Source organism: Drosophila albomicans, chromosome 2L, assembly GCF_009650485.2.
Source record: "Drosophila albomicans strain 15112-1751.03 chromosome 2L, ASM965048v2, whole genome shotgun sequence".
NCBI classification, from domain to species: Eukaryota; Metazoa; Arthropoda; class Insecta; order Diptera; family Drosophilidae; genus Drosophila; species Drosophila albomicans.
The window spans coordinates 8,955,922-8,982,967 of record NC_047628.2 but is presented as its reverse complement, the minus strand read 5'-3'; the positions used below and the strand labels follow the sequence as shown (position 1 = coordinate 8,982,967).

General features: G+C 36.4%; 1 protein-coding gene across 7 annotated transcripts in view; it reads right to left on the bottom strand.

The window, feature by feature from the left end:
- LOC117563385 (protein sickie) overlaps window positions 1-27,046 on the bottom strand; it is a 208,510-nt gene that overhangs the window by 91,345 nt on the left and 90,119 nt on the right. For all 7 annotated transcript variants that reach the window (XM_034241702.2, XM_034241704.2, XM_052003030.1 and 4 more), the window contains exon 3: window positions 2,479-2,900. In XM_034241702.2, the coding sequence (XP_034097593.2) occupies window positions 2,479-2,900 (422 nt within the window). The remainder of the gene's footprint in view (window positions 1-2,478; window positions 2,901-27,046) is intronic.

The following is a 27,046-nucleotide window of genomic DNA, read 5'->3' as shown; positions in this document are numbered from 1 at the left end:
CCCCCAAAAGTTCAACTTGAACTCCATCTCCAACTCTCTCTCTCTCTCTCTCTGTTAAGCCCAAGCATTGGAATTTCCGCCCTTCGCCAACTGCTGTCAATTATGGGGGACAGCCATTACATTAACCCCTCATGCCGCCGCCTTTCAGGAAAGCTCCGTTACAAATGCCATAAATACATTTTGGGGCAACATATTGTTGCAATGTCTGGAGCACACACAATTTGCAGTTATAAATGGCAGCACAGCGATCCAGGGTTAAATTGTCATCAGCTGTTGCTCGACGTGGTCTTGGAATCTCGCAGTTAAGGATTTGAATTCCTTTTTTAGTTATTTCCTCATTTAATTAGATGCAACATGTTGTGGCAGCAAGTGCCAACTGCCACTGCAGCTGTGACTCCTTCTTGCCTTCCACTTTAAAATCAGTGTCAGGTACTGAAAACTTGTCAATTGTTTCTCTTCCTTCAACAAGTCCTCGCTGTGCACCAGCTGCTGCTGTGTTGTTGCTAAAATGCTTTTGAATATTGCATGTTATATATCTACCCAACATGCCTCCAACCCATCCGCTTCTGTTCCTTTCAAACGAATGTCGCTAATGGTACGCGCAATTTTTCGGGGGTGACTTTGGCAAGTCCTTGTTCAGGCTTTTCAGGGACTACTCTCGATTTCCAGTGTCTAGGTCGCCAGACCGCAGACATTATAAACAACCCGAAGCATACACACGAACATGTATAAAATATATACGTAGTTGGGGGATGGAGCAGTGAAAGTTTTATGGCGTTGCAACTTTAAATGAACTTGCCGCATTTGTTGTCGTCGGGTTTTGTGCTGCTGTCGTCCTCTCGTCCTGTTGTTGCCTACCACAAACTAGGCGCAAGGACGGCCATAAAAATCCATTGTAATTTATTTGTCTGCTACTCCGTGTCGCAGACTGACCGGCAAATGCAAAAGAGCGCAGTTCCGCGGTGGACCTTGGGATACCCTGTAGGTATCTCTCAGTTAGATTATTAAACCTCCCCTCTTTGTACTTTCCATACAGGGTATTTTGCGAAAAATTCAAACATTTCCGTTACGCATTTAAATTTCATAGTCAGTGAAAGTCATCAACACATTGCCGCCATGGGATGATTGGAGACTGAGCGGGGAGTAGGAAGAAGCCGGCATACTGCTGTTAGCCAGATCCCAATGAGAGTTAAACGCCGCCTGTTGTCCCCATGTCGGAACTGGGGGGTCTTCCCTTATGGTTGGACGTGGGCAGGGGGAAACGCAACACAAAAGCTTCCGCTTCCTGTCTACTGCTGGGATTTCCCCGAGGGTTGCAAAGAGCACAAACACAAGAAAGCAGCTCCCCAACACTCCCTTTGTCGAGAGTCAAGAGACGGCAACTGCTTTTGACTTGCTCGACCAAATAAAGTTTTCTAATTTTCCATCTTCATGTTTTGAATTGTTCAGCTGCTTTTCAAGTGCCGCAAATCCAAGATGCAAGTAGAATCTGGAGTCTCCCTGCCGCCTTGTAGTATGCCAATTTTGTTTGCTTAGTGCCCCGTTTTTTGGGGGGCGAATTTTCTTCCATTTCATTTTTTTGTGTTTGCCAAACAGATGTTTTAGGGGGTCTGAGCTGCTTGGAATCTCCCCCGGGAGCGAAACGACTGTAATTTCCGGCAAACAAACCAATAAATCATATTAAACTTGCTCGGAATTTTGTCGAAAGATGAATAAAAAACTGAAAAAAAGCGGAATATAAACTGCGTAACGGAAGTCGCATGGCTGTCTAAACGGAATGCATGGGAAATCTGAGACATTGTCAATGATATGGTCTTCTGAATATTAAGACGTGCGTGGGGAGCAATGCACAGCAGGGTTGGAGGCGGTGTACAAAGGTGACGACAAGGAAATGCATGGACTTTAAATGCCACGAGTCTTGTAATGCTAATACTTTAATAATTTAAAAAGAATTCGAAACTAGTCGGTCTCTTTTAAATTGAAATATTAATTATAAACGTTCAAATGATTTATATACTTGTATATTCAAGAGAATTCTTGAATATCAACTATTATCAAGGAATAGTACAATAACTTAACTTCTTATTTAAAAACAAACACTTTACAACACTACCTCAACAGTAATTTATAGCACTGTTTGGAGAACAATACGGTTGCGCTTTAATTGCTATAGATGGCGCCACAAATTCAGCAATATACGCATGTTATGCTTAACATCTGCTAGCCAATGAGAAAGCAAGCGCTGCCCATAACAGCGCTGTTAGCTTAACAGTGGAGGAGCTTAGCTGAGACACAAGCCTAGCAGTCGAATGCTAGCTGTTCGTCAAATCGGTTAGCTCGGACACACACCAAAGCAACTGCACGAAAGCTGATTGCTATGCATGTCGTAGCCGCGTAAATGGTGTTTTCAAATTAGATTAAATTTTAAATTGGAATTCAGTCAATTATAACGTAATAGATATATTTAAATGTACTCACCGGTTCACCATCTCATTGCCGTTCTCCAGTGACTGGGCCAATTGTTGTGGCGTCTGTTGCTGCTGCTGCTGCTGTTGTTGTTGCTGTTGCTGTTGTGGATCCTGCTGATGCTTGTCGATCAGATTGTTTGCTGTGGACGCTCTCAAGCTGCCGCCAAGACCAATGCCCAGCACAGACCCACCGCCAGTTGCGAGGGCAGCAGGAAGCGCAGCACCGCTGACAACAACACCACCGCCTCCGCCACCGCAGCCAACGCCAATGGACTTGGTTTGCTTCGCCTGCTGCTTGTAGCGGCTCAAGGCAAAGAAGAGGGCAAGGACGGCCTTCAGGCGACCCGCGCAGATGTCATTGGTGGTAATATTATCGAGGCCACCAACTGATTGGCTTCTCAGGACGTGTAGGCACGAGTTCACGTTGTCGTACTGCAACGAATGAAAAAACACAAATGAGTCGAAATTGGAATGAGCTTGCGGCATTTAAAGATGAATCTCTCATTCCATGCCAGCGTCATTCATGATGCGGATGATGAGTCAACGCCTAAGCTGTCGTAATATAAATGTAAATCCTAGCGCCAGTTTATCTCGCGGCTTTACCTTTTGGGAGCGCCATTAACGAGAGCTAGTCGTGATTGTGACAATTCCAAATGAGCCGAAACTTGGCTAACAAATGGCTTTTTTATAGTTAATTTGCTTGAACGTTTTTAACTGCTTCACGCACACGCAACAAACGGACCGACCTCCCAACCAAACATTTACCCCGAAGAAGAAACGAAAAGAACCCAGAGCCCAGCATCAAAATGCCCAGAACCCAAAAACCGAATCAACACAAAAAAATTGACATTAAGATAAAGTGCTCAGACGTCAAACTGCTGTAAAAATGTAGCACAGCTCGTGAGTCAAACAAAAAATGCTGAGAAAACGGCAGAATATTACACTTTAAATGCTCTTTCGAGTAAGCAAAGAGTTTTGATAAGGGAAACAACAAATAAGCTAATGATATATGGGCTGCCTTTTAAACTAACGGTTATTCAACAACTTTAGAAGCATTAATGACCAATAGAATATCATTAAAATTAACCTTTCAAAATATTGTAATATGTGAAACATTCTAAATGTTAAAATTTTATTATTTTACTCAACTAATTCTTAAATTATATATTCCAACTTAAGCATACTATATTATTTTCGTAAAGAATCATGATAAACCTTGCAAAAATTTCAGGTGAAGCTAATTTAAAATCAACAAATACTCAAAATAAACCTTTTTAGAATTTAAAATATATAAAATGATACTTAATTTTTTGGTAAATTATATAATATATTGCAAGCTCAAGCATATTATTTTTTATATTTTTTTATATTATTATTATATTCTTCTCTTAACTCTCCTCTCCCTCTATTACAAAAAACTAACAAAAAACTTATAGAAATAAAGAGAATTATAACAATTACATTAGCCTAAGTCGCTTTGGCTCATCTCATTATATTCAATAAAATAATAATAATAATGAATTTTGATATATTTATATTGTATTTTATGTTCCCTTGCTGATCCCAAAGTCCATATGCCTTACATTGCCATCCGAGGGCAAATATAAATCTATAAAAAATTGTCAACACGCTCTTCGGCAGCGCACAATTTGTCTTTTGTTTGTCGCATGGCATTTTATTATATATACACATGCACAACTATATATATATAGATATTTTTCTCGACATTGTGGACGTCGTCATAGCAGTTGTTACAATTTAAAAAATACAAAAACACTCACACACACACAAAAGTAAAGAGAAGTCAAAAAATCAAACTGACAACTGACATGACAGCAGACAAATGACAAACGTCTGTCTGAGTTGTGTGCACTCAATTTGCCGGGTCCGAGTCCGATTCCGAGTCGAGAGTCCGAATCCGAATCTCTAACAAGTTGGGGGCGCAACTTTAAAACTAACGGTAAACTTATATGAAATAGAAATTGAAAAAAAAGAGGAAAGACAAACTCCAATAGAAGTTGGCCCAGGAATTCTGTTTGCCATTACAAAAGAAACTTTTGTGCTCAATGACTTTGGCAAACAATTGACCAAAAAATCGACAAGTTCAAGTTCAATGGAATGGGGTTTGGAAAGAGCGAAAGAGTAAGATGTGCTTTGAAAAGTATCTCAAAGATACATTGAACTACGTCGTTTGCCAGCTTGCCGTCTGCTGTCAACATTTATTTTTGGCATTTGCCATTATAAATTGAGGCAATAAATTTAAATTAATTTTGTGTGGCAGCAGCAGCATCAGCAGCGAAGTTTCTACAATGCTGCGAATGAGGTCAAAAACGGATTGCAAGTAAATAACGATTGTGCTGCCTGCCTGAGTTAACAATTTAACATTTTGTGGCTGCAACAAGTTGCACTGCTGGCATTCAATAGTAGGATTACTCTCTGCCGCTCTGATAAATCCAAATGCCACAAGCCTTTCTAGCTGCTTCAAAAAAAGCAACTACTATTAAGTCACTCATCAATCAGAGTAAAAGTTAAGCTACAAAATGTCAATTAATATTGATGAGAAATTAGAAAGAATACTCATTGAATTTGGTAGCAAGGTAAAAGGAGAGAAACTGATATCACAGCATAATAAAAATTACTAGTAAATCAGAAATAAAATTAAAGAAAACTGTCTTTAAATGAAGAAGTTAAAAGAAATTTAATTTACTATTTAATTAATAATCTTGAATTGGTAGCAAAAAACCAACATATAAAATTAGTATTGATAACGCTTCTAAGAATGTTCTTTTTTCTAAATTCTGAATGGATAAAAGGATACAACAAATATATATAATCGATTGATGAAATAAACCTAAAGTGGAAATTGATAAAGTAAAGGTTATTCAAAATTTTAAGAATATTTGCATTTCAAAAGAAAAAAAAATTAAATTTTTTGTAAATAATTAATAATAATTTTAAAATTGGTTTGTATAAATGCCAAATTGGGTTTCTTACTTATTATTATGAGTAATTATTAGCTTATCAACTAAATCCCCAATTAAAAATACAAATTTATTAAAGAATATTTGCTTAGTATATATGTACATATGTATCGATGTATCTAGTATTTATGTAATGTTAATATATAATATATTGTACAACATTGATTAAACCACTTTCTTTTCATATTTCAACATACTGTAATGATGTAACAATTTCATTACTTAATCGTATATTGACATGTTTCTGTTGATTCACTTGATTTCTAGTTGATTACGCTTTTGCCTTGTCGAACACCTGATTAATGATGATAGTGTTCCCCTTAAATGAACTATGCAGCTTGCCACACATTGTTATGGCCCAGTTTATCATTGCTTCTCCCCTTCTACACCCACAAACCACACTCTCACACACTCCTATAGCGAGTGCCACACATATGCAATCGATCAATCAGTGCCGCGTTGACAGCTGCAAGTATCAAACAGAGCGCTGCACTTTATTTCCCCACACACACACACATACACACTCTGCAACAGTAGCAGACGCTGCAATCATTCAATGAGCAGGCGCACAATCGTGTGTGGCACAGTTGCAGCCCATTCAATCGTGGAGCAAGTGGCATGCAGGCAAGGCCTTGCTGCGCTCGCTTACGTAATGCGCAACAAGAAAAGAGTCATGGAGCAGGCAACAATTGTTGGCTGATGTCTCGCAAGTTGCCACATATGCTAAAGATACTCGCCACATGCATTTGCCCAGCACTTGTGGCAACTCCTCCAATTGCAGCAGCTGCTGTTGCTTGCCCCCCAAGCTGCAAGCCTCAAGCCTCAAAAGCGAAGAGTCAACCACAAATCGTAAAATGGTAAAACGATACCACACAGTCGAAAAGATGCAAAAGTATCTGTTAAATATTCTTCTGATGCAAGCACAAGTGTTGTCTTGCCCCACTTGCCACATCACCATCCTCTTCCCCCACTTGCCTTCACTCTTTACCCCACACAGTGCCACAAATAAATATATACTGCAAATAAATGCAAATAATGTCGTTCACATTAAAGTTGTCAATTGTCATCGAAACTGGTTTCTTATCAATATGAAACTAGTTAGCACAGTGGCACGAATGCAGTAAAAACTTAGCAGAATTCGCATTGGAAGCAATAATAAAAATGAATTCTCTTAAGAAGTCGAACATTAGAAATAAATTGATGAAATCTTATTGAAAATCCATTAATTAACAATTATTTCAGTTTAGTCAATAATTTTTTTTAACAAATTTATAATTCATATTAAAATTTGCTAATTAGAATAGTTGGCTAGCTTTTTGTTACAAATCATATTTTAATAATTTTGTCATGAAATCTTAATAAAATTTCTCGGAATTATTTTTGTTGTTTGATTTATTTTAGCTGCTTTAATAATTATACTCATAATGTATAGTGCCTCATTCTTGTAAATATGAATTTTATTTTAATTTAATTATCTTTATAATCTGTAAGAGTATAGATTTTTCAAAGGTAAATTTTTGAAAATTAATGAAAATGTATATCAATGATGAGAGAAATAAGATGAAATAATTATTACAGACAGTTTTCCTTAAATTTTTTCCAGCAACTTTATAAATAGGGCTTAAGATTTCTTCTACTTTTCAATATTCAAAAGTATATAAAATCGTTTTGAACCACTGTAGCTGGACAGTTACGTTATGGTCATTCCCATACTGTTCTTGGGCGAAATGAAGACAACAAACAGCAAGTGGCGTTTATTGTCAGGACACACAACATCATTTCAGCGAATCACTGAGCTGTTGAGCAGCGCAGTCGGCGTCGGCGTCGACACTGGCAGCGAGCAGCGCTGTTCGCGTCGCTTCCTTTTATTGACATTCTTGGAGCGAGCAAAAGATTCGATTCGATTTTCTATCTTTATGTATGTGTGTGTGAGCGCACTGAATTTCCGAATGCTGAGCGCATTGTTGGTGGTCAGTCATGGTGCCATGCCACGCCCCTCGAACGCTTCATGCCGCCTCCCCAATGCCCCATTCATGCTTTCCGATTCCATTTAATGCGCTGCGAATTTATCGCAAAATGCAATGCGCTTCGCTTGCCACTTGCAACTTCCCTTACCACCATCATGCCACATTCAGCAGCTTCACTAGACTCTTCGGCTTTTGTGCATTTTCCTCCTTGCCGGAGGATTAAGTGCGGTCAAACAAAGAAGGCAGCCAAGGACAACATCAGGCACGGGGCAAAGCCTTTTGTTAATGGTGCTAAAGAGTTGACCGGGACCCGATCTCAACACTCTATCGCACACACACACACACACATACACACATGACAGCTTATTTATATAAATACTTATGTGTGTGTAAATACATAAGCATACCATATATACCTTATATATATATTTCATTTCATTTGATTTATATGCACTTTAAAGCGCATCCCATAAATCAACGTAGGCGTCGCTGTCTCTCCTGTTTCGCTCTGTCTGTCTGGGCCAAGCCTCTTTTTAATTATGGAAATTAAATATATTTTTTGCAACATAAAAGTTTACTCCTTTAATCAGTGACAAATTCCATATTCCGCCTGTCTCTCGTTCTCTCAGGTGTGTGGTCAACAAATTAAGTCATTTTATGCATGTGAAAAGGTTCAACAAATTTAATGTTTGCAACAATTTTAAGCTGACAGAATTTAGATAACAAGACAATAAATTCTTACCTCACACGTCAACGTAATTTGCATATTTTATTACTTTTTATTATTCGATCTTAGACTAAAACAAGAATTTTTGCATTTATTTGTTTGCTATATCGTTAGAATTCCTTCTTGTTAAAAAATATTTAAGAACAGCAGCAGGCGATACATATCTCTTAGTGCTCCACTCATTTGGAAAAAGATCTTGATATATCAATTTCAAGTTGAATTTCATAATCTAGATGAATTTTGTTAACCTTTCATTTCAGATGTCTCAGCATTGATTACTTTCCTCCCTCACTCTTCGTCAGTTACCGATGGTAACCTTTATGTCAAATCTATATTATGATTTTTCTCAACAATTTTATCTTTCTCGCACATCCTTTAACCGCTATCCTAGGGTTTTCCACAGCAACTCAAAAAGATCCTGAGGACTAACCACATTTTTTTGGTTTAATTTACCATTTACATACGTCTTAATGTTCTTTTCTCGCTCTACTTCAGAGTAACCATGGGTAACCTTTACTTTATTTCGCACTCTGAGGCAGCTGTCAAAGTGCTTGCAATTAAAGTCACTCTTGTGTTGCATTCTCCATCAAATTAGCAACTAATTAAAAGCTCAAAAACCACACATTCATACGCACAAAGAGGAACGTCGACTTGCAGTCTGCTGTATTCGATTTGGAGTAACTCGGGAATGAATGGTGGAGGAAGGGGGCGAGGTAGGGGGAAGGAGAGGCAACGCTATTGGCACTTGACGTGCCATTTGAAAATCAATAACCAAAATCCACAAATACTTCGAATCACTCAAAATGAGAAAATTCCAGTGCGATAATCACAGACGAGTGCAGCAAACGGGTCACAAAGGACTTTGCAGACAGTGTTGCGAGGGGAGAGCGAAGAAAAGAGGAGGAGGTGGTTCGGGGCTACTGCGAAATGGCAAAACAATTTCAATAATTTCAAGTGTCCTTCGTGGCAAACAGGAGCAGCAGGAGCAGCAGCAACTCAGTCAAACGCTAGACAATTGTCGTCGAGTCACGACGATAAGAAATTGAAAATGCGATTGCCAAAGTCCGTTTGCAGCTCGAAGGCAATCATTAGTTGTGCCACACGATGTGGCAAATGGAATGGTGAGTGCTGCACAGTTGGTCAGTAAATTCAATTTACGAATGGTTGCAAGTGCAACACGCGCGATGCTCGTCAATTTTGGCAAAGCGAGAATAAAGTTTCTGCTGGGCCAAGACGATTTCCGATGACGATTTGATTGAACTGAGGAAATGTAATTGAAATTTACTAGACATATGTGTATACGTCTATGTATTTGTTTCTTCGTGTGCATGTGTTGCATGTGTTAACAGCGTGTGGCACGTGGGAACTGCAGTTCAACTGCAAAATGAATTAAAAAAGTGGAGTCAGTTTTAGTGTTGAAAGGACTTTAAAAGTGTTTATAAATAATGTATGACTGCAGAGTCAATAAAATGGGGGAACTCGACTTGAAACTACCTTGATCATTTAAAAGAAACATTTAAAGTTTCAATTCCAACTTGTTTAACAAAAATAAGCAAAATAACAAAAACAAATAGCAAAATAAAACTTGGTGCGTACATTTAAACTTTGTTTAAGTAAATAAGCTATTCTTCATACATTCAACAATTTTGCATTATTAATACCTATTCCTAGGAACAAAAACAATTTACAAATTGATAAATTTCAACTCGTAATAATAAATTAAATACGACTCTGAAAGTTTAATTGTTTAAACGCAATTAGTAAGTTGAGTAGGAATAATTATGCAGCATTATTTAATAAAGTATTCAAATGTCTAAAATAAATCCACAATATAGTTTATAATAAAGAGTTTATAATATGTCTTTTAATAATAATTTAATGATTGACTGGATTTCTATCCATTAGCAAAACTGATTCGCCAATTTTACTTTATGTGTGTGTGTGACTTCAAACATAAATTCAAATATAGAGCCTATATTTTAATATAAGATTGTCCACAAATCATTTATGATATGTGTGTGCAAATGCTCTGTAAAAGGCAAAACATATCAATATAAAAATTGTCTGGCGTTTCTACAGCTTCTCTGTCTGCCTTTTTCCCTTCAACTTTGCTCTTCTGTTTTTTGCCTTATATAAAACGGCGTGTTGAAATATTTAGTAAGATTTCAGCGAGCTCGTAATTGTGGCAACTTTTGTGCAACACACACGCATTGAACATTGCTAAGGCTTCCCACTGTGCCCCCATCTCGATCCCTTCCCCGTTCCCCGCCCCATTCCGAGCCACCTGCTTGTGTTGAGCGTTGCCAAAGCAACGGACAGCAGGCAGCGAGTGGCAAAGTGCGTGTGCTGCGGCGCATTAAATTGATTGCTATAAAATTTTATTGAACAGGCTCGTAGCTAATGCACAATATGAAGTCTTAGTTGAGAGAAGTTTCCTCCTGCTCCCCCCGATCTGGTTACTATTTAGGGAAACTGTAGCAACGGAAGGACTTATAAATATAAATACGAATACAACCAAATGAAAAGCTATACAGTGAAATATTGATAAGACTCTAGGGAGACAGTTGACGCTGCAGAAGAGGAAGAAGGTTTCCCTTCCCCCCTTTGGAAAAGTGGGAAGCTGACTGTGGAGAGTTCTCATAAAAATGCAGGCAACGGCAACGCCAGCAACAGGAGATGGCTATCAATGGCACAGGAAATGCAGCCAAGTCAAGGAAATGAAAGCGAATAGCTGGGAACACACACATACACTCACAGTGGGGCAATTTAAATATGTAGGTATTATTATTATTTACTGGCAAAAGCGACTACAACAACAAAAAATGGAGAAAATACCAAATATATAGTACGTGCATACAAGAAGCTGGCTTCCAACTTGAGCTAGGATAAAGAGGGAGTTAGACACTGTGAAGGGGAAGGGAGGGGAGGGGAATGAAAACGTAAGCAAGCAAATTGCACGCAGCGCTAAGCATGCTGTAAGTCTGCCATCCGCCTCCCCCTTCCTCTACTCTTCTCGACAACCAGCGAGCACCTTAGTTAGATTAGCTTGGCTGATATGCCAAGGTGCCGCTGTTGTCGTTGCTGACGCTGTTGCCGTTGCTGTTGCTGTCGTTGTCGTTGCTGCCCCTTCGGTGGCTGTTGCTCCTACTGCATAGGCGTGGCATGGCGTCTGAGGAAAGTGCCAGGGCAAAGCGAAAAACATGCAAGCAAACGTGCTACACAAATGCACTTGAAGAAATTGCTAAGCTATGTTCTAAATGAGAGCAGTTTATCAATAAATTCATATGTATATTTTCTTATTATCCTTATTCCTTATTTACAAATTCAAGAAATAGACTAAAACCTCAAAAAATTATTCAAATTTTAATATAGAAAATCCACAATTCAAAGAATAATATTTAAATTTAAATTGAATTGAACTAATATTATAATAAATATAAAATTTAAAATTGATTTTCAACTAAGAAAAAATAAATAAAATACTATAATCTGCAGAAAAAGTATCTTTATTAAAATGATTCAATAATAAAATTGAATTTTGATCATAATTACATTTAAAAAATATAAATAGAATATTAAATTCTACGGGAAACAGTTCAAAGAATATATGTTATAATATTTGAATCCCAATATTGTATCATAGACTTTTTAATAGAGCTGCGCTTAGTAATCCAAAGTAGACATCATAATACTGACTATTAATACAGACTATACTATATATGCTGATATACTGACGTTATCCCAAAGTGCTTCACTTCATACAGTCACTTTAATCCAGTCAAACGATTTCGTGACCATTATGCAATTAGCTTAAGCATGCACATAACTTATTTTTGCAGTGTAATAAAGGCTCTGAACTGCCATTGGCATACAATTGGTTTTTCTGGGTCGTCGTTGTTGTCGCCTCAAGTTATGCAGCCCAAGTAGCGCCCACTTGAACCCCCACACTATAAACTAACCCCGTGTTGCTTGTGTTTAGATTAGGAAAAAAATTGCATGTTGCATCAAAATATTTGCCATGCTAATATCAAAGTCTGTAAACGTCGACAAAGAGAGAGCGAGAGACAGAAATAAACACAGAAAGCGAGATAGCAAATCAAGTGCATGAAATTATTGAAGCGTCGTTGCCAAACTTCATTAGCAATTAGCCAAATACAGCGTATTGAATTGCATATGAGCAAACAAAAATTAATTATAAACGGAGCTAAAGCGAGTACAGCCAGTTGGCCAGGCCAATGATAATATTTGGCCAGGTCGTAAAACATTTTAGCTCACTAATTGCCTATTGTAATCGCTGCCCTGAAAATATGCGCATAAATACATGCGAAATTTTATATATATGTATGTAAAATAGGTGCATCATTTGCTTTTCATCTGTTTTCATATATTTTTGATAACCAAATTAAATTAGTATCGCTTTATGCTTTGTTTGCTTTTAAATTTTCACTAAAATATTTACATAATTTTCACTAAAAAAAAAATAAATAAATAAAATTTATAAAGTATCGATTACCTTCTTTTACCATAACCATTTACAAGGCGTAATATTTCATTCAACTCACCTGCAATGAGAGAGAACAAAAATATGGAATGAGAAAATTGCTAGTAATATTTTATTGATAAATTTTGCATGTCATAATAAAAATGTGAGCTTTAATGCCATTTAATTGCAATCGAATGAGAATTTAAAAAATAAAATGAACAAATAAATATTTGCGAGCAGATGACAATGAAATGAAATATGGTAACGAGTGCAATGCTCAAACTGATGAAAATCGTGACAATGCATGACTTACAGTCAAGGATATACATTTAGTAACAGATGTATTTCACATACGATAAAACTATTGAAAGCTTAATGAATTTTGTTGTCTCTTTATTGCAACATATGCATGAATACAAAGATTAAATTTATATTTCCATCTATCATTCGAATCTGAAATCTCTTGAGCTTGCTTTAATTTAATTTATATTTCTGTGACAATTATGCTACATATATTTTATTGAACGTGCTTTAGTTTAATATTTATACTTTAATTCAGTTAGCTTTTGTCTAATATAATCTGTAATTTATATCGAACTAGCCCCAACTGTCTGAAAATTTAAATGTGTCACATTTTTCATACAAATTGTGTAAAATATATCTGCTATCAATCTATTCCGTATACACATACGACTGCAATACAATTTGCTTCATTTTTACTGCAATACATTTTTCAATTATTTTTATTTCACTTTTTGTATATTGTACAATTTATTTCGATAGAGATATATATGGTATGAATGTATATAGAATGTGTATATTTTTTTATCTTGTTCTCCCTTTTCGCATCGCACCTCCGGCTACAGAGAGCAGACTCATAAGTTTACGTTCGTTTTTGGCGTTTGTTGTAACACGAAATTGATATTTTATGGCTGTGCTCATCTGCAGCACAGCACAGAGAAGTCAGGGAGAGAGGAGACTGGGTGGATGGGGAAAAGGGAGAGATGATTGCAATAAGCATACGCTTTTCATAGTTTATGGCGCGTGTATCTGTTAGATACGCTATTGTACATAGCAGCAGCTTTTTTTGTGTTTGTTGTTTGTATCTCATGCTGTTTGAGATTCGCCAGTTCTGCTGTTATTTATGCATTGGGCATTGTTTAAGCCGCACTAATACATTAACAATTACACACACAAACACACACACAAAGGAAACTAAATCCATGTTCACATCGAGTGCATTGTTCGAATGCATTTAGATGCGGCAGCTTTGATTTGCCTCCAACTACTCATAAATGCCATTGTCAGTGTTTATTATATGTTAGTAGCATCTCTCTATATGTTTCGTTGCTCTATTTTGGCTATCTAAAAAAACAACTACAATCATAGCATTGTATTTTTTTGGGTTACCATTTACATTTGGTGCTGGGAGGCATGGCAACAAAAACGAAGCGAATGTCTAACTATTATTTAGTTAGTTTGCAGTTGCATGTTAAATTTCATGTATTCAAATTGGTTTGCATGTGAAGATACAATACAATATTTGAATATTCAATTTTCATTTAACTGAAAACGAGCGAAATTCCCACTCTACGTACGTTGAGTTTTTGCAGCTGGGCTTAACATAGTTATTGCTTTAATATTACTAAAACAACAAGTTATATTAAAAAGTTTTACTTTAACTTTATTGCATATTCAGTAATAATATTGTCTACAACTAAAATAAATTCTTGTAAAGACTTTAAGTATTTCCATTGTTGTTTTCATACTCGAGAACTTCACTTCAAAGCTGCTTAACAGCATTTTCCTCATAACACTTTAAAGTGTTAGAATTACTAATGTCTTCTGAAGAACTCTATAAGTATTCTGCGTGCGAGTTTTAACAATCTCATCACTTGACCTTAGTACTCGGCTTTATATCTTTAAAACATCTTGGAGTTTAATGACAACCTGTTTAGCAATTATAAAGCGTTATTTTCACTCTTCAACCAGGTATGTAAGATTTTGCAAGAAGCAATTAAAAAATGTAAAACTAAATCTCTACATTCTCATTCATATTCATGTGAATATGAGTATCTCTATTTATGATTAATGATGCGATATTATGCGATTACCAACTGAAAGCGTATAATAATAATATTTGGAAAAGGCGAAGACAAGGTATATAGTATAATAGGTTGATGTACGCAAAAAATTTTGGGGTTCGCGGTTTGTAATGAGAAGTCAAAGGAGAACGAGAACACGTGCCATTTGTCAGTCAGCTCATTTCGTGTTTGATGGGCTCTGTCAGAAGATAATCATAAGAGCTAACCGATGTTCTGTGTGTGCATGTACTTAAAATATACTAAAAAGAAGAAATATATTTATGATGCTCATAAATAAAATGGCAAACAGAAACCACACAACAACAATAAAGAACGAAAAAATGCCTCTTCTGCGGTTGAGTTGAATATGAAACGTGTGAGGCATAAAATTTTAATCAAACATTGCTGCAGGGGCTCAGCTCACGTAGAGACAGGTAGAAAAAAAAAAACAGAAAAAAGAGGAGAGATTCATATTTGACAAGCTGAATATACATATTCGAGAAGTTGATATTTCTATTAATTTAGATTTGGTCTGCGAATGCACATCTACATCCACATCCACATCGAACACATCCGTTCCCAGAGAGTCATTCAAGGTCCTGTGCCCAAAATGCAACGGCGCGTGAAACGTGAATTGAGAATTGTGGATTGTCGATTGTGGATTGTGAATTTCGTTATTCGCCAGACGACAGATGACAGACACTCAATCGGCATTCGATGGTTTTGCTTAAATAAACAACTGCAAAAAGGTAAATAAACAAATGGACTGTGCAAGCAAATGAAATATTGAAACTAAACAAGCTGGAAACAGGTGTCAACCATCAGCGAACTCAGTTCAGTTCAGTTAAGGTTTTCTGGTTTCAGGTGACAAAACTCAAAAAATGTTCCGTCCACATTTTATTTGCATTTCATTTACGTGTTTTTCCATTCACTATTGTTGTTGTTGTTGTTCCTGTTGCTATATTTGTGTTTGTTTTTGGCTTTTCCTTTTCCATTCGGACGCAGCTGCGGCAAGCCAGCCATCAATTAGAATTCGAAATCAATCAACAATTGAAATAGTTGCGCATTTCAATTGCTTTCAGCGGTTTTCAGCTTGAACTTGACACTTGACGTATTTCCCTCCCCTTGGATCTCCCCTGACGAGTTGTCCAAATTTGTCAGTGTTCCACTTGTGTATTGAAATGTGTTTCTTTGATCAGCTGCGCTTGTGTCTCTGTGCCATGCATTTAAGCCAAGTTAATGAGCTGCTAATGGACTGAGACGGTCGCAAACGGAAGTCAACATAGTCGTATATGGTTAAAGAAATGAAAGCGTCGAATTGAGGAAGCAAATTTGATAAGTAGATGGGCAACTCAGATTACTACCTGCTTAGAAGTCTAATTGAATAGTTAAGGCAGCTAATTAGCCAATCCGTATACAAGCTAATTACAGACTAGAGTTTTGTTTGTCGAACTACCGACAACTTAATTTGATTAAAAAATAGACAAGGGGGAAATTGTGTCAAGTGAAATCGATAATGCAATCTATTAGATTATGTTAGTCTTCAAAACAAAAGGCATTGAATAAAATATATTTCTGATTTTCTATTAGGTAATTTTAACCATTTTAACATTGGTATAACAATATGGAATTTATACTAAGCTTCAATAGATTTTTTAAAAACAATCTAGATAAAAAAAAAAAGTTTGAAAAGCATTCATTTCAACTTCACTTTAACCCATTTTAAGAAAGTTTATCAAATTAAAATTATTACCAAACAGAAATGGTTCCCAAAGTTATTTGAATAATATACCATTAACCTAAAAGTTAACTTATGACCATGCAAAAATTGTATTCCACATAGAAATTTCGACTATACAAAACATATACCATTGAAAAGTAAATCTTTCGCTTTAATTGCAAATATTCGTCTATAAATATGGCAATATGTTTTCGTCGATAATTTGACCATCAATTCAAAAGTCATTGTAATATCAGAGGTCATTAAATGATCTATTTATTTGAGCTACTTATTACCAAGCAAAAATGGTATTACATAAATCTGTTCGAATGATATAAAAAATAGACTACTCAAATGTAAATATTTCACTTTAATTGCAAATATCCGTCTATAAATGTGCCAATATGTTTTCATCGATAATTTGCCCATCAATTCAAAAGTCATTGTAATATCAAAGGTTAGTGAACTGTTCGCTTTAAGCTTTCAGATTCCAAATCTCAATAGAAACTGGGTCAGCATTTATTGCCTAATCAAAGGTTTCAATCGACTGCAGAGACAGTCATCAGTCATTGAGCAATTGAAATTGCTTAGAGAAGGAAAATGAAGTAAGCAAAAAGGCGTTAAATTTGCATTTCGAAGCGCCGTCAGCGTTTGCTTTAATTTTGGCACGCCAACGTGGCAGTTGCAAGAGTAAGAGACTCTTGGTACTCGCTTTATAGGTGTGTCGCCCCCGATAGCTATTGTTTGTTGTACTTGTATTTTGCCAACAGATATCGCTACAGATACATTTGTGACATTTGAATACTTCGTCGGCGTTTTAATAATTGCGCTGTCAAAATGCGTTAGGCGGATACTTTCAAAAGCACAAAGCTAACACCCCACAAAAAACACATCAACGCCAACATTTAATTATAAGCTACATTAAACAGTGACTTTGCTGTTGTTGTTTTTATTATTGTTATGCATAATGAACTTACGCATGCAAAATTAATAAAATTTACCACGCATAACGCACACAAATTTCATTTGCTTGATAGAATTTTAAAATAAATGCGAAGTACGAAAAACAACACCAAAAAAAAAAATACATGATGAAATATAAAATATATATAAATAAATTGCCATAAATGCAATTTGCATAATTTAAAATTTTTGCGAAAAATATGTGCGTGCTGCCAGAATAACCATTAACGTGAAATGATATTTATTTAATGCTGTAATTACGCCAGTGGATGGATTTGATTAAGTCTGACTCTGTGTTGGCAAGTGTGCAAAAAATATGTTGTCGAATGTGTTGTTACAACTAAATACTCTCCTCTCACATAATGTTTTCAGAGTTTCGAGCTGAAACCACAGAAGTGCTTTGTTGTAGGCGAAATATGAATTAGATTTATTAAGTGACTGTCGATAGCTACTTGAAGCTTATATTGATTGTGTTGATTTATTATACTACAGAATACGCGGCATGTTTAAATAGTATTTCCATTTTAAATTTTAGTAAAAGAAGATTAATTACTGAGAGTAAAAACTTTGTATGTATAATACAAATATATTTATTTATTGATGTTTATATTGTACTTATTTAGCTAGTTGAAATCGCTTTAAATAGTAAGAGAAGTGCCAATTCAGATATTCTCACTCGGGTCTTAGTTGCTTTGGATGACGATCTGGTATAATTTGCAATTTATGGTATATTTTTAATGTAGTACTATCTCAATATACCAAATAAAATGAATACCGCACTATTTTGCTTTCCTTCACAATGGTTAGCGGATATCTCACAATATATTTTCATAGCATAAGCTAATATTATAAAAATATATATCTTCATTTCACAAATTATATTCACGCTATTCGCTTTCTTGATTAATGGTGCAGTCAAAATGGCTGAGGATCAATCGATGCCTCATTAAAGATCAATCATTCCACGTTTATTTTCAATTTGAACTGAACAAAACGCAGACAAGTTGTAACTGGTATCGATTGACCAACTACTTATAAATTGTAGTACTCCTCTTCCCACCTCACTGACTGAATGACTAGCTGCTTGGCTGCCACAGCTCATCACACTCATCAGCATTTTACTCGATCCATTCGTTCGCACGCAACACGATGCTCTGGGTGTCTCTCCATAGAGCAGAAAATTCCCAAAGCCATGTGTCATGGCCGCACGCACTGTTCACATCCTTGAAGCTTACATTTCTCAACTGTCAACATTTAACTTTGTCTCTCTACCTTTTTGCATATTGACTTTGACACTTGGCAGTCTTTGTTGCAATTGTCGTTGTTGTTATTTTTGCTGTTGTCGTTGTCATTGCTCGTTGTTCGTTGCTGTTGTGTTGTTGCTGCTGTTAACATATCCAAGTGTCCAGTTTGCTCGTCTGTGAGTCCGTCTGGACAATGAGTTGGACTTGCCTCTTGAACACGCAAAGCGCAGCAGCAGCAGCAGCAGCGTGCAACGTGCAACGCTCAACGTGCAACGTGCAATTGTCAGTGTCAAGCGTGCAACAACTGCAACAGCAAGACAACAACAATGTACCACATTCACACTTGTAAATTGGCATTTGCATATGAATAAAAAGAGTACTTTTGCATATGTGCCATATATTTTGCCTTCTTATTCATAGTTACATCCGCGTAGGCGTTAGCATTTAAGTGAAGCAATAAGAGCAAATGCCACTCTGAAGATCAGTTCAGTCTGATCTGAAACTGGACTACTCCAGTTAAATACTTATGTTTGCCAATTATCCACAATTAAAATAATAATATGTAGGTTTGTTTAATTATTTTAATATGCTTTTAAAATAGTTAAAATAATTTAAATCATTCAATATTGAACAAAAGTTAAGTGAAGTTAATGTAACTTTGGAAAGCAGCAAGGCTTCTTGCTTGGCTTTTTGCTGCTGTGTAAACTTTTTAGTCCAATTATTACTTCCATTACAATGCAAATAAGATAGCTGGTACTGCCTTTAAATTATTTAAATTTGCAACTAAAATGAGTTATAGCAAAATTTTCAAACCGAAAATAAAATACAAAATAAAGAAAACAAATGCTCTTATTATTATTTAATTAAAAAAATGCAATGAGGTGAACGACTGAGGCCTTCAGGAAAATGTATTTACTTTCATGTTGTTACCAATTCACTTTCAAATTTAAACTTGACATAAGCTTTCAATAGTTAAAACTATTAATATGTACTCGCAAAATAATTTCGCTAAGTATTGCACTTTATTTTCACTGATTAGCAAGTTTTAAAGTAGGTTTTGTTTTTATTTAAAATCTGTATTTAGTATAGAACATTTTCGTTAATATTGTACCTATTATTTTACCAATTCCAAGTTTATGAATTGCACAGAACATAGTTGCAAATTAAGTGTTGTTCAATAAAGCATGTATTTGCTCAGATTTGTGCATATTTCAATTGATCAGATTTTGAATGGATGTGTTCAGTAGCATCTGCAATCCTTCTAATGCATATTTACACTGTCCGGTGCCTCGATGTCTGTCTCTCTCTCTCTCTCTCTCTCTCTCTCAGTCTCTCTCCACTTTTTTGCTAGCTCGATGTCCAGTGGATCATAAAAAATGTTGAACACGTATCCCTGGTCATGTTGACAACTACCAAATGCAATTAACAATTGTTCCCGGCAATTGTCGACTGTTCACACACCAACACATAGATAGTTAGATGTATGTACGTATGTGTGTGCATACATACATACATACAATGCACCGTTAGATGTGCTCTCAAAATGGATGATGCCCTTTGGCACCTGTCGTCGTCGTAATCGTCGTCGTTTGCATAGTTTGTCGGCTCTCTGCAAAATTAGCTGCTGATGTTGCTGCTGTGCATAGTTGCTGCTGTTGCAGTTGTTGTTGCTGGTCAGAGCAACAACAATTGTAACTGCATTATTTGCACGTAGCCAAAGCTCCGTTCTCTCTCTTCCTGCCCCCTTGGGCTGACTGTGCTGCCATTAATGCATAATTTTGCCAAACTATTTTGAGGTTTGTTTGCCTGCCAGGCGACCCGACCACAGTAGCTGCCAAACCCAAATCGTCTACCACCCCCCACCCCCCAATGAGTAGGCCAATTTATTTGTCATGTCAATATTAACAACGTGTAGTCAGAGGAGTCTTCAGCAGACATCGACAGTGCAGTGCAGGACACATCGACAGACAGCCAGACGGACAAACTGAGAGAGTCAGATAGACAGAAATACTATCCATACTATTACAGTTCGTAGTTGCACCAGGAACCAGGAACCCAAAACCAGACTGGAATATTTTACAGTGCCTTCGCTTTAGTTTGGTTTAGTTTCCCTTCCCCTTCCGCCACTGTCGACGCTCTCGATATTCTCCCCTTCCGTATCTAACTGCTTGTTTTGCGGTTTTTGGTGCTGTCAACTTGCCAACTGACAAATATTTGCTAAACATAAGAGTGGAAACTGCAAGAGTGAAAATTCTGATAGGTGGAAAGAGACAGAAAGAGCGATGGAGAGAGACAGAGCGAGAGGGAAGACAGCACTGCAATTGCCATGTAAATTTAATTAGAATTTATTGAAGAGTTCTCAGTTTGGACTAATGCAGTCAACTAATTTCCATTAAAACAAATGCATATGTTGGAGTACTTGCAACATGTGTGCAAAATAATACTGCATATATGCTGGACTTGTGTGAGATTGTGGCTCTAGTTAACGGATCTTGTCTGAATTATGCATGACAACAATTGTAAATTGCATTACAAAGGAATCAAGTTGAAATTGTATATTAAATTTACAAATTACAGAATTCTTTGAATCTATCGGTGATAATTTAATTGTATAACTAAATAATTATAGAATTATTATTCTTATTATAATAAATTTGTATCTATAATAAGTGATTTAGTTAAAAAATAGATTAGACCTGTTAAATTATACACGATTTACTTTAATTCCAATGCTAAACCTAAAGTTTACTATATAAACATAAATTGTCCAAAAATAAGAAAGTCATTTGAAAAATATTATTAAGCTTGCATTCAAATATATATATTTAACTGAGTAATCTTATCAATAAATAAAATAAATTTTACGTTCAGATATGTGTCGAATAGATACCAAAAAAGAATAATACCAGAGAACACTGTTTTATTTAATTCTGTGTTTAACACTTTCCAGCTGCTTGGCACGCTTTTGAAATTCAACAAAAAAAAATATATTAAATCTACAATTACTCGTCATCTAAAATTACTTTTTGGAAGTAATCAATAACACAAATTGCTCTGTAAATGAAGTTAAAGCACGCTAAAACAATTGCCAAGATCTTAAGTTTCAACAAATTCTCCTAAACAACGCATGTTGCGTCTCAAGTTTCAGAATTACTGTAACAATAACGTATTTTTTTTGTGCTTTGTCCGAAATAGTAAAAAAAAGCAATTCTATGCCCGAATACTGAGAAAACGCGTCTCAATTAGCTTGCGATCCCGAAGCCAATCAGAGTGCGAGTACAAGGCCTCAAATTATATTTTATGATTTCCTGTCAATCTTAATGAATGTCTCTAACTGCAGCAGAAATACTTATGGATATGGGCATGTTTATAAGGTCTTATGAGTAGCAGCTCGAAGCAAGTAATAACCATGGCAATGGCAACTGATTTGTCGGCAATGAAGCGTGGCTAATTGCAAACACTCGACAAGAGGTCCATAACTTGTTGACTGCTAATGAAGTCATAAGTGGGACCTCAAATGCCAGCAAAGAAAGATGTAGACTCTTGGTTCTATACCATGTTATATACTATAACAATAGCGAAAAACCAGGGCGCCTCTCTTTGCCTTTAAGCCGAGAGAGGCCCAACCCACAACACAACACAACACAACAGAAAAGAACAAGTATCGCAGTCAGCAGTCGGTGCCACAAACTGAGGCGCAGCCGCAACAGTTGCAACATTTTTCATACAATTTTTCAACGCCTTGGCCAAAGATTTATGATCGCAAAATGCGTGACTGCCCACGGAGAGGGCTTCAGCTTGGAGGATTGGATTCCGTATATATCAAGGAGTGGGGCCATCGGGTATTGGCCACTTGGCTTCGGGTCGGATTGTGGATGGTTGGGACACGCATGTGGCCAACGACTTTCTTCCTTGTTAATTTCATGCGAATTGTGAATGCAGAACCATTCCCATACAAAGTTGCAATTCCCATGTTAAATATATATGCTCAATCAACATTTTGATTACGCGCTATTCATTTTAATACGATCATACGTGTTGCCACACCAAATGAGCTATATTAATCAGCGAGTCTAAAAGGGTTACAGCTAAGAACTGAAGATGGAGTTTTTACGATTCGCTTTTTCACATAATAAATATGCGAACGCGTTACAATTTACACAAGTGGCATAGCAATATTGTTGAATAATGTGACGAGAGGTATATTAAATATTTTAAAATTATGGAATTACTAGATTTTTATTGATATTATATTTTAATTTAATATAAACTTAGATAGGGTGTTAAAGAGACATGTTTTAAATGAATTCAGATGCACAAATAAATGCATTTCTAAATTGATTTTCTTGTCGTGATTAAGATAGATTAAGAGTTTTTTAGGTATGTAATATGAGGTATATTATAGGTAGGTAGGACCGGCTGCCCCTGTACCGGTATTTTTATGAGAAGTTGCATATAGATATACATACATATGTATATATTTTATATTATACTATTGAAACTTTATATTGTCAATTTTTATTGTCAATGAATTTGAAATCTTCTGCCTTTAAAATCTATAAGCAACAGCAAAGGTTTTACATTAAAAACTCACATATTTTTAATGCAGTAAACCAGCATTTTTAAATAAATTAGATAAATTTATATACAGAAACTCAATTTTGTATACCTAATTTTAATTCTTGTAGTTACTCATAAATTGAATCACTTTTTATTATCATATTCTAGGTACTATGCTATTCACTTTTTTTTATTATTTTTGTTTTCTGGGCATGAAGCCAAACGAAACGTCAGTAATTTTGCTAATTAGTCAGAGATTTCATATTCAGGGAATTGCACATATGTAGTTGACTAGGAAAACCTACATAGAAATAGATCTGAATAATAAAAAATCTACATTTTCGTCAAGCGTTCGTGGGCGTTGCATTTTGTCAAAAGCGACGAGAATATTTTGTGCAACATAAGCGAAAAGTGAGACGCGCAGCTGCAAGTTGCACGTTGCAAGCTGTCGGATTTGGCTGTCGGGTTGCATGTGGGTGGTTTGACTGCGTCTGTCTCCGACTGAATCTGCATCTGCAACTGCGTCATCATCATTATCATAAACTGTGCAACATGATGATCATCATCAGCATTAAGATTTATGTTTGTGTTTATGCTGCCGGTTGACATTTCCGTTGCGCATTGCGCGCTGCGCTGCGCCTCTTCAATCAAAAGACAAGCGCGAAAAAAATGTTCATCACGTACCAAAAAAAAAAAGTGCACAACAAATAAAAGCGCAAAAGAAACTGCTAGCGGACAATGCGAATCAAAGTGGCAGACAATAAAAAAGCAAGCCAAAGCGATAAAAAGATAAGACACGTTGCCACAGATTGCAGCTGCGACTGTGACTGCAACTGCCACTGCCACAACTCCTTCCTCGTCTCTCTTCAGTCTGTCAATGGTATTTAATGAATGAGCAGTGCTCCAAGTGACCATTGAGCAATCAGCAAAGCAACAGCATTAACATTTAACGCTCAAGTGCACGTCAGAGGGCCAAACGAGTAACTAAGACAGAGAAAGCGAGAAAGAGAGCAGCGACTAGAGAGAGAAAGAGTGAGGAACAGCGAACACTTCAGCTGATTGAGTGGAGTTTCAACTGTGCTGAGCGCAATTGTCGAAAGTTGCTCGAGTGTTGTTTGCAATCGCTTAGAACAAGAACACAGCAAAATACTTGCACAAAGGCAGACGAACTTCAGTCGAGAAATATTGAAGCCACATCCTTAATATCATTAATGAAGGTTCAACAGGAAAAGTTCCGGAGATCCCACCGAGTGCTGACAAATTGCAATTCATTTAAGACAGAAAAGAAATAGTCAAAGAAATCTTTCATCTTGTGTAGAGTCTTTTTTCATTATTTTGATAAAAAGAAACCGAGTCACAAATCTTCAGATTAATCCTAATTGATTAGTAATAACTTCTTCACATTGCATTCCAATTCAAATGCCAAATGATGACAATCTTTTGCTCTTAAGTACTGCGTCCATTCTAAGCTTAGGTAATTAAGCTGTGCTTTTGTCCCAGCGCCAATCGCTGTGCGGTATTTTTGTTGCCCCCATCTGATTTCTTGGGAAAACTGTTCACAAAATATATTTATCTTATAATTAAGTGTCTTTAAGTGGCTTTGTGGCGGCTCTTTGTCTTCAGTCCTAAAGGGTTCAGGCAATTCAACAGTGTTGCTGTTACTGTTGTACCATAAATTTCAAATTTGTAACAGCCAATGGCACGCGTCACACAACTTCTTGTTCTCACTGTTGCTGTTGTTGTTGTTGTTGTGAATCGTATTAAATTCGAATAAATTCATCAAATAATTCAGCTGAAGGTTTTTGAACTCGCCGTCGAATTAAACCGGTTGACCAGCTGAATGAGTCAGTTAACCAGGCTCTCTGACTGACGTTGTTGCACTTGGTCATCTGCTCCCTCCGTCTCCGTCTCGGTCTGTCCATAGAGCTCTCGTCCAGACTGCAGTCAAGGTCAATGCGGGCGCAGTTTATTTGCGGTTTTCAGTTTGTTTGCCAATAGCAAAAGCTACGGTTTAAGCTTTGTTTACGGCTCAACAGCGACCAACGCAACATTTTGTGGTGCTAATTGTGGCGTCTCTGGACCTCACACCATGCCACACACCAACCCAGAAAACCGCATTAAGAACGGAAATGGGCGCTACAAATTAGCGCGACGCAACGGTTTATATCTCTCTCTGTCTCTCTCTTTCTGTCTCTGTCTCTGTCTGTCCGTCTGTCCGAATTCCCGTCTGTGTGGTCAGGGCCCGAACATTTCTTACAAAAGTAAACAAATTATTTGATTTCATTTGTTTTCTGTTGCCTGCGGTTTGGGCTTGTTAAGGGCCAACAACAACAACAAACACAGTTTGGCGGCAAAACTTCAACCAAAAGTTTTACGTTTTTTTTTTCGCTCGTTTTGTGGGCGAATTGCTTCTTTTTTTTTAATTATATGGCGGCAACAATTGATCGCTTTTATAGTATTGGCAGCACTGCTAACCGGCAATCAAAATGCTTTTAATCATAAACTATCAAAAGTTTAATTGATGCGGTAGCTGCGATTGAATTTAACTCAGATTTCGGGCGTGTCCTTGTACAATTTACTGAGAAGGATATTTTTGAAGGTTTCTACTGCTAAAGAAACTGAGGTGTGAAAACGATGTGATTTAATTAAAGATCTTTATGTCGCATAAGTATCAGTGCCTGTCAGTCAGTTAATCAATTGAAAGAATATTCAAATAAACTACAAATGGACAAACGTCTAAGATATACAAATATATATTTAATACTTATACGGATACCAATTTTAAATAGACAAATAATATTAAAACTTTAATAATATTAGCATAAAGTTTATAATAATATAATAATAAAAAAATAATATTAAATAAATTCTACAGAAGCTCTTCAAAGGGAATCAATTATTTACCTAACGAAGACTTATTCTGAATATCAGTAAGCAAATAACAATAACAAACAACATAAGAATTACCTACTAATAGTGAACATTACTATTTAAAAAAGTCAATTGTTTGAAAAATTGTTTAATACTATATATGTCAATTAAATATTAACGTTAACCATTCGTTTTTAGTCAATATAATACAAAACAGTACAAAGTGTCTATTGCCTAAAATAATTGAAAAAGACAATTTTCTCAGTTGACCAACTACTTTTTTTCCCTTGTGACTGCAGAGCATGAAATAAAGTTTAGCTGCAAGTAGACCAAAGCTGCACTTGGCCTGGTCGACAGCAAGCCACTAGCCAAGGCCTGCTAATCAGGCAGCTAGGCAGCCAGCCAGGCAGACATATTGTGAGGTTAGTCTGCACATTAATGCCATAGGCAAAACTCGGTCAAAACTTTCAGCATGCCTTTCGATTCGCAACGTTTCTAATCGATTTGTGCACGACAAATGGCAAACGGTATTTGTCTCTATGTCTTTTGTCTCTCTGGTCTCTAGTCTCTTAGTACCCCTCCTCCCCCTCGCTTTGTCTTGTGTCTCGTATAACTGTGTCTAGTAACAACTTCCGCAACACATTTGTCCAATTTGCAAAACACATTTCCAATGCTCAATTGTGCCCAATTATTTTTGGCATGTGCGGCAAAAGGTGTGGAAAGTATTTGCAAAGCCATAAATTGTCTTGCCAATTAGTTGGGCTGCTCTTAGACTCAATTAGCAGGCAACTGTGGAACGTCGTCTGAAAGCTTACCAAAGTGTGGTCCAAATACTGATCTTCATTTCTCTGAACTGTTGCTTACAAAACCATAAGTAAGATCGTTTGATTTAGCTTGAAATTGATTGGAAATGCTAAGATATTAGCTAAAAAGCTATCATAGTTCATATCTGAAAACTTTTCAGTAGAAGAAAAAGCA